Here is a 9,189-nt window from a genome sequence, read left to right as displayed (position 1 = left end):
ACTTCTCTGTCTGGCAATCCGATGGACGAGTCTGGGTTTGCCGGTTTCCAAGAGAACAGTACTTGCCTGACTTCATTGTGCCAAGTGTAAAGTTTTTTGGAGGGAGGATTATGGCGTGGGGTTGTTTTTCAGGGGTTGGACTTGGCCCTTTAGTTCCAGTGAAAGTAACTCTTAATGCTTCAACATACCAAGACCAATTTCATGCTCCCAACTTTTCCCCTTCCTGTTCTAACATGACTGTGCACCAGTGCACAAAGCAAGGTCCATAAAGACAAAGATGAGCGAGTTTGGTGTGGAGGAACTTGACTGGCCTGCCCAGAGTCTTGACCTCAACCAGATAGAACACCTTGAGGGATGAATTAGAGCAGAGAATGCGAGCCAGGACTTCTCATCCAACATCAGTGCCTGACCTCACAAATGCGCTTCAAGAAGAATCAGTGTTTCCCCTACCATTGTTTTAGGGGGGCGGCCCAGCACGCCCAGCGTGAAAGACACTCGGGCGTGCTGCATCTTCACGGAAACTGATAATTTGAATTTGAATTTAAATTTTCAAGCGCTCATAGACGAGAAAGTGTCTCTCACTTTGATACTCGAAGCGCAGCAACAGCACAGATAAGCACGGCCATGCGTCTCACATCAGGCGAATATTCAAACAAAATTATATAAAAATGACTGTCTTGTTGAGTATCATCGTAAACATAGTCGGTTAGGTCTTTTAAATGAACGTAAACATGAAATTTGCCAGTCACCGCCAGCATTTATGGTCATTTTCATAAGTTTCATGGCCCACAGAATATCGTGTATGAATATCTAAACATGCAATATATCAAAAGAAAGAACAGACCCACTGTTTTATTCCAGCTTCATCCATTTTTTTTTTATCAACACTTGCAAGTTTCATGAAAAAGCAACATTGAGCATAAAGCTGAGAAAATCACGTTTCTGTAAAAGCCTAAAGTTACGTCAGAGCGATGAACAAAACACAGATGTTGTATATCGAGTCTTCCATGGCCACAGGTGTATAAAATCAAGCACCTAGGCATGCAGACTGCTTCTACAAACATTTGTGAAAGAATGGGTCGCTCTCAGGAGCTCAGTGAATTCAAGTGGGGTACCATGATAGGTTGCCACCTGTGCAATAAGTCCATCTACACCCGAAAGCTTCACAGTCCTATAACTCGTCCTGGGTTGACATTTCATTCAATAACATTAGGCAGTTGTAATTTATATGCTGTTTAATGTTGATGATCGCGTTATTTTACATATGCATCTGCTTACACATGATGATATCGCATGTTGCCGCTTCTTCGGCTGTGTTATGATCAGGAGATTCTGTTCTCGTCCAGGAAATGCGCTACAGCGCCCCCTACCGTATAACAGAGAACACATGGAAAGCCGGAAAATATCGTCATTGGCTATATAAATATCGAGATAACAAAAGACAAAAAAAAAAAAATCACTCACTGCTCTTAACTGAATAACTTTTAATAAGGGTTAATCTATATTTATATGCAGTGACATATAATTTTATGCAGACTATGCAGTGATATTTTACATTTGATTACTATTTTTGTACCTGACAATCTAGTTTAGACCTATTTGTATATGTTTGTTCTGCTGTATTTATTTGTGCTTTTGCTCGTAATTTGATTATTTGTTCTTATTTATGACTGACTGTCTTTAACAATATAAAAAAATTATATGAGTTAGGATATAACCTTATTTATTAAGGTTACATGGCTCAAAAACAATACTAGGCCTATTTTATTTTATTTATCAGTTTTTTTTGTGGTGGGGCCAGTGAAAATTCTGGCAGGGCAAGTAAAAATCTGAACCCCAGAAAAAAATCCTTAGCATAGAGCCCTGAAATATAGTCCCAAAAAAAAAAACACGGATTTGCGTGTAGTAACTTTAGTGGTAAAAATGTCAAAGAGGAATGGAGAACGTGACGAACCTAAACAGGCAAAAATTAGGGGTTTTCTAAAAAGCAACAAAATCCGGAGAAACAACTTAAGCAAAGCCAACCTCTTTTGTGTTGTAAATAGTTGCGTGATGTATAAATAAATGTTGTTTATATTTATTTACCAAATGTATTTATTTATTGTCTATAGCAAAACACCACGTATCCGTAACACTCCAGCTCCGCCTCCGCGACACTAGTAGTCCCCCCCAAAGCTATAAACCTAGGGAAAACACTGAGAATGGTCAAAAATTCCCGTAAACACACTCCTAAACCTTGTGGAAAGCCATCCTAGTTAAAGCTTCCAAGTTGAAGATGTTATAGCTGCAAAGGGTGGGCCAACTCCAGTTTAAACCCTACAGATTAAGAATGGGATGTCATTAAAGTTTATGTGCATGTAAAGGCAGGTGTCCCAAAACTTTTGGCAATATAGTGTATGTACTGGTATGTATGTACGCCACGTCACGTTGCCATGCTTTTCTAATCATAGAAAACTCTTGGGAAATCAGAAAGTACACAACTTATACACCATTCCAAAATACATACCCATCAAAAAACAAAAACAAACCAAAACTATGTGGGAAAGGTGGGAATATGGAAAACTAAAACGTTGAACATTAATGTTTCATTTTTTATCGTTTCATAGTCTTTTAATTTCTCTATTCTAGGAAATAAATAAATTAATATAAAATATATATATTCTTATTGTATCTGCAATCGTGAGGCTTAAGTCTTTAATTTTAACAAATATTAACTTCAGAAGAAAATCATGACTAAGAACTAAGATCTAGATACTATGCTTACTAGCAGCCTCTATGCCAACTTGCACAGTCAGGAACTGACTAACAATAGGTGCTGTGTAGTCTTTAGTCTTGGTCTAGTATAAAAGCACAGGTGACAGCAGTCAGTCAACAAGCAGAATCAGCTTCAGCTTCTCCTTTGTGGAACTACTGAGGATCAGCCACCGCAACCATGATGGGCAAGGTAAACTTCATTCCTGCTAACATTTTCAAAGTTTAATTAAAATGAAAATAAAAGTAGAAAAAAAAAATCACATCACTGAAAATTTAACTTTTGAATTTTCAGGTCACTTTCTACGAGGACAGGAACTTCCAGGGTCGCTCTTATGAGTGCATGAGTGACTGTGGTGATTTTTCCTCCTACATGAGCCGCTGTCACTCTTGCAGAGTGGAGAGCGGATGCTGGATGATGTATGATAATCCCAACTACATGGGAAATCAGTATTTCTTCAGAAGGGGCGAGTACGCTGATTACATGTCTATGTTTGGAATGAGCAACTGCATCAGGTCCTGCCGTATGATCCCCATGGTGAGCTCAATTAAAGCTTATATATCTATGTTTTTATTAAAAAAATTTAATTTGTGGCTGTTAAACTTAAATCAAACTGACTTATCTTCCACTACAGTACAGAGGATCCTACAGAATGAGGATCTACGAGAGAGATAACTTTATGGGTCAGATGTACGAGATGATGGATGACTGTGACAGCACCATGGACCGTTACCGCATGTCTCACTGCCAGTCCTGTCATGTGATGGACGGCCACTGGCTCATGTATGAGCAGCCCAACTACAGAGGCAGGATGTCGTACTTCAGGCCTGGAGAGTACAGGAGCTTCAGCAATATGGGTGGCATGAGATTCATGAGCATGAGGCGTATCATGGACTCTTGGTACTAGTGTTTCTATTAATAAAATAATTTCTCAAAAACATTAAACATTGTCTTGAAAATCATTAATGGCACTAATATTGCTTAAGGACCCCACAAAAACACCTTCACAAGTTTTTCAGTAAAAATATAAAATTAAGAATTTTCATCACTTTAAAATGCTCTGACTGATTCTTTTAGTGTGTGTGTTGCACAATATTAAAGAAAATCACATGACACATCACAGTAGATGAGGCAGTATGTAGGTTTAGTTTAGCAGGCCTACATGTGTCGTTTTATTTTTACTTTACAACTTCCCAAATCTATTTGCAAATATGTATAGTGTGGACTAGACATTACTTAGGAACAGTGTTGGGTATAGTTACTTTGGAAAGTAGTTAGTTAGGTTACAACGTTACCATCAATTAAAAGTAATCAGTTATGATACAGCGTTACCTATTCATAAAAGTAACGCGTTAGAGTACTCATGCGTTACCAAAAATTAAAAGCCGTTTGCAGCGGCTCACACATGACAGACACAGCCCCCGGCCCCTTTAAATGCACCTAGAAGTCGTGACTCCCGACAATGAATAACGTCAGTCATCCGACTAAATTAACACTGCAGGATAACAATAACAGGAAAGACAGTCAGCAAATGCCTACAAAAGACAGATGAAATTTAATATGAATAATTGATCCATGTCGGTATACACAGCCTAATATTTTTCACTTAGGCTATAATTAAAAAAAATAGCCTACAAAATCAAGATAGCCTATTTACTTTTTATTTATTAAATCCATCCAGGAAATTAGTTAATGAAACATGGATTAAAATTAAGATACAATTAATACAAAACGAAATTCGTTTTAAAGAAAGGCTTTGTGCTTTCTTTTTGAGGTCTCTGTGAAAGTTTTAAAGTCTTTAGTGCCGCGGCGCTTTCAGGGTGGTCGCGTCCGTAATGGAGAAGAACTGTCACGTAACATTGTTTTTTCCTCATAAATGACAAAATACTTAAAAAAAAAAATACAAAACCATAATTATTATTTTTTTTAAAGGATGGATTTATAGCGTTTTGGGGAAAAATGGATGGATGACCTTCTATTGCCTTTGTTAATTCTCATTTTTTTGAGTTTGTCACGTAAAGTTACCTCCTTCGCCTAAAAATATTTTAGTAAAGCTTGGTAAGAAATGAGCAAAAACAAAAAACAGACGAAAAAACAATTTTACCTCAACTATAACATCAGGCAGGCGGCAGGCCAGATGTCATCCGGGAGAGACTGTCTTTTAAATCCAGTGTTTTTGCATCTCCTCGACTACATAACCGGCCACAAGTTTGTGAACCTCACTGATGGGGACTGTTTTAGCAGAGTTAAAACTCAAACGCTGTTGCTTTGGAGCTGGTGCACCACCGTCGTCCTCCTCAGCAGGCTTTTCACCAACGCAGAGTGGGCATTTTACCGTTATGTTCTTTTCTTTTTCGTTGACAAATTGAAAATAATGTGCGTACTTCCATAAACCAAACGCTGTCCTCTCTGCCATCTTGCCGGGAGTTCGAAAAAAAAAAAAACCCCACACACACACAGGGTCAGGCGCAGGGCACAGACGTAGGCTATCACAGCCATTGACTTTACGATCACAGAGCTTCGGCTCCGCTGATACATCCGCAGGTGGCACAGTAGACCTAGGCCTACTGTCTGACAAAAAGCAGGCTGCAGTCGGGATTTTCCTTTCCTTAAAATAACGGATTACTTTTTTTAAAAAATAACGAAGTTACTGATTACTTACGCACGAAACTAACGCGTTAAGTTACACATTTCAGGAAAAAAGTAATTAGAGTACTCTAACGCGTTACTTTGTAACGCGTTACCCACAACACTGCTTAGGAATCACTGTTGGGAAAAAATATAAACATTTAAATTAAATTAAAAATAACTTGAACACTGATGTGTTAAAATATTAATTACCCTTTTCTCTAGATTAAGACATATCTGATATCCAGGTCCTTAAATATATTTTAATAAATGTTTACTTTTATAATGATCGTATTATCACAGCTGTCTATTTACTTTGTTATACAGTGTTTGAAAGACTTTCAGAGCAAATATATTTCTAACCAACTAGCTTTTGCCCTGGAAGGGAAGAAAATTAGTTACTGGCTAGGGGTGGGTATCTTTAGACACCCTCACATAGAATATAACATTTATGTGTCAGATTAATTGATTAAATTACTTAGTTATTATTATTTATTAAATTCTCTTTTTGTCTGCATTATTGTGGTTTGATTATTACTGATGATATCATAGACAGTAATAGGTCTAATATACTGCATTCACACTAATTCACAGATCTGTCTGTCTTGACATACTAACTGTTTACATTAATTTTGCATCATTAAAGCATTTGGAAATGCAAGTGCAAATAACCACTTACACCAAGTCACAGACAGCCGCATGCTGCGAACACCCTTCAAAACTAACATACAAAGAGCATGTGAAAATTTGAAAACACGTTCATCAGTGAGTTTTGTGCACCAAATTTATAATGCATTCAAACTGCATAAATTATGCCTTCGTAGACTATTTGAAAGAGAAAACACAGAAATGGCAGCGAATCTGCATAGTCAAGCAAAGTGAGCATTTCTCACAGTGCATATCCTGTGCAATAAAGCAATTGGCCTTCCATTTAACTTCAACCATTAAACCTTATTCAAATTTATATATACTTGTTCAAATGGTTTGGTGTGTGTGTGTGTTTGTGTGTAATTGGCAGCAATAATAAAATGGTTGTCTCTAGGCCGGGCACACAAGTTCCATCACGCATATGCAGAGAAAACTGTTAAGAATCAATTCGTCTCGGTTACGTCTGTAGCCTTAATTCCCTGAGTAGGGAACGAGACGCTGCGTCACCGCTTTGCGTGATTGCGTCGTGAAGCACGTATGTCATCAGTCCAATAGAGAGACGGAACGTCATAGGCGGGTGACGTCATCGACCGGAAAGTATAAAGCATCCCGGAAACACACGCTCATAGCTTCTGGAAAAAGGATGAAGCAAAGCGCTCGCGGGCATGCAGGGAGTATGGCCAGGTGACGCAGCATCTCGTTCCCTACTCAGGGAACTAAGGTTACAGATGTAACCGAGACGTTCCCCTTCATGGGAACTCAAGCTGCATCATCGCTTTGGGAAAGAGACTAACCACGCCCCCATAGGAGCTGGATGCCCGCCTGTGCAATTAGGAAGCGTTCACCCGAACCCCCGGAGTAGTGTAGATGACCAGTTCATAGAACCTGAGGAATGTGAGCGGTGAGGACCATCCTGCCGCATCACAAACATCCTGCAGGGAGGCACCTGCCAAAAGAGCCTGAGAGGCCACCATACTCCTAGTTGAGTGGCCCCAGACAGCCAAAGGAGAAGGCTGCCCGGCCGCCACATAAGCAAGTGAAATGGCCTCGACCACCCACTTGCTCATCCTCTGCTTAGAAACCGGTTCCCCTCTCAAGGGTGACCCGTAACACACAAACAACTGTTCAGATCGCCCCCACAGGGCAGCTCTGTGGACATAATAATCTAGTGCACGAACAGGGCAAAGCAGATTAAGTCTTTCCTGGTCTGACGTCACAAAGGGGCGGAGGACAAAAAGCCTGAAGTACAATAGGTTTCACTGGATTAGTGGGAACCTTGGGAACAACCCGGCCTAGGAGCAAGGTCCTGGCTATACCGGGAGCAAATTCCAAGCACGAGGGTGCCACCGAAAGGGCTGGTAAATCTCCAATTCTCTTCAAAGAAGAAATAGCAAGCAGAAAAATAGTCTTTACAGTAAGAAATTTCTCGGAAACTTTCTCGAGCGGCTCAAAGGGAGCCTTGGAAAGGCCTTGAAGGATAATGGCCAAATCCCAGGCCGGCACCCTGGTGCGCACAACAGGTCTTAACCTCAAGGTTCCACGGAGGAAATGAGTTACTAAAGGGTGTCGCCCCAAAGAAACACCACCCAAAGGAGTGTGGTAAGCAGCTAAGGCCGCCACATACACCTTTAGTGTGGAGGGAGCTAACCCAGCGGAGAATCTCTCCTGAAGGAACTCCAGCACCGCACTCGCAGGGCAGTTAACTGGATCCCACAGGTGCTCGCTACACCATACGGTGAAGAGTCTCCACTTCAAAACGTACAACTTCCTTGTGGAGGGAGCTCTAGAGTGTAGAATGGTCTCCACAACCTCAGCTGAGAGACCAGAACTTATGAGCTGGGCCCCCTCAGAGGCCAAGCGCAGTTTCCACAACTCTGGGCGAGGGTTTACGAAGACACCGCCCGCCTGAGAGAAGGTCCTCCCTGAGCGGAATCTCCAGGGGAGAGCCGTCGAGGAGAGACAAATGTCCGAGAACCAAACTCGGCCCAAACTCTGCCCGTCCCGGCGCACTCTCTCTAGAACTCCCGGAAGCAGAACGATCGGGGGAAAAGTGTACAGGGGCAGCCTCGGCCACTCCTGCACCATTGCGTCCAGTCCGAGAGGAGCTGGAGGTGTTAAGGAGAACCACAGATGACAATGGGTGTTCTTGTGAGTCACAAACAGGTCCACTTGGGCCCTGCCGAACTTCTCCCAAAGGAGCTCCACCACCTCGGTGTGAAGTCTCCATTCCCCGGGCCTCGGCCCCTGTCTCGACAGGATGTCTGCTTCCACATTCAACCGCCCAGGAATGTACATAGCCCTCACTGAGAGTAGTTTCCCCTGGGACCAGAGGAGAATAAGGCGCGCCAGCTTGTATAACTGACGAGACCTCAGACCCCCCTGATGGTTGATATAAGAGACCACAGATGTGCTGTCTGTGTGAACAAGTACATGATGGCCCCTTAGATACGGCAGGAAGTGCTTCAGAGCCTGAAACACTGCCAGCATTTCTAGACAATTTATGTGCCACGAATGATGGTGTTCCTGCCATAAGCCCTGGGCCGGGCGACCACTCATGGTTGCCCCCCAGCCCGTAAGGGAGGCATCCGTGCTCAGAGATACCCGCTGGCACGGTGCCCCCAGTAACGGGCCTTGGGCCAGAAACCAAGGATCCTTCCACATGACCAAGGAGCGGAGACATCGCCGCAAAACCTTGATCACCCGAAAGGGATTTCCCCTCGGGGAAAAACCTCTGGTTTTGAGCCACCACTGTAACAGTCTCATGTACAACAGGCCGCATGGAATGATATTGGACGCTGCTGCCATGAGACCTAACAGTCTCTGAAACTGCTTTACAGTAAGTGACTGGTCTAGCTTCACCCTTCTCATGGCTGAGCGGATCGACCCTATGCGAGGCTCTGATAAGCGGGCCCGCATAGAGACCGAATCCCAACTCACGCCCAGATACGTTATTCTCTGGACCGGAGAAAGAACGCTCTTCTTGGAGTTGAGCCTCAGCCCTAACCTCCTCATGTGTGCGAGCACTAGGGATGTGACGGTGAGGAAATTTCCCCACCGGTTAATTGATGTGTGACAACACCGGTAATACCGGTATCACCGGCGGAGGCTTTTAAATCACTAATTCTATCTAACCGAAAGTAACATGCACACGACCGCTCTGA

At 42.4% G+C, this 9,189-nt stretch overlaps 1 protein-coding gene across 1 annotated transcript; it reads left to right on the top strand.

Moving 5' to 3' along the window:
* Window positions 1-3,046: 3,046 nt before the first annotated feature.
* Window positions 3,047-3,659, top strand: LOC307129732 (gamma-crystallin M2-like; the record flags this gene model as incomplete). Its single annotated transcript, XM_079822403.1, has 2 exons — window positions 3,047-3,289; window positions 3,387-3,659. The coding sequence occupies exons 1-2, from the start codon at window positions 3,095-3,097 to the stop codon at window positions 3,657-3,659; spliced, it is 468 nt and encodes a 155-aa protein (XP_079678529.1). The 5' UTR covers window positions 3,047-3,094.
* Window positions 3,660-9,189: the final 5,530 nt, after the last annotated feature.

The sequence above is a fragment of the Gobio gobio genome (genome assembly GCF_949357685.1).
Source record: "Gobio gobio genome assembly, chromosome: 7".
Taxonomy (NCBI): Eukaryota; Metazoa; Chordata; class Actinopteri; order Cypriniformes; family Gobionidae; genus Gobio; species Gobio gobio.
The sequence above is the reverse complement of the archived record's forward strand: the minus strand, read 5'-3'. Positions and strand labels throughout refer to the sequence as shown.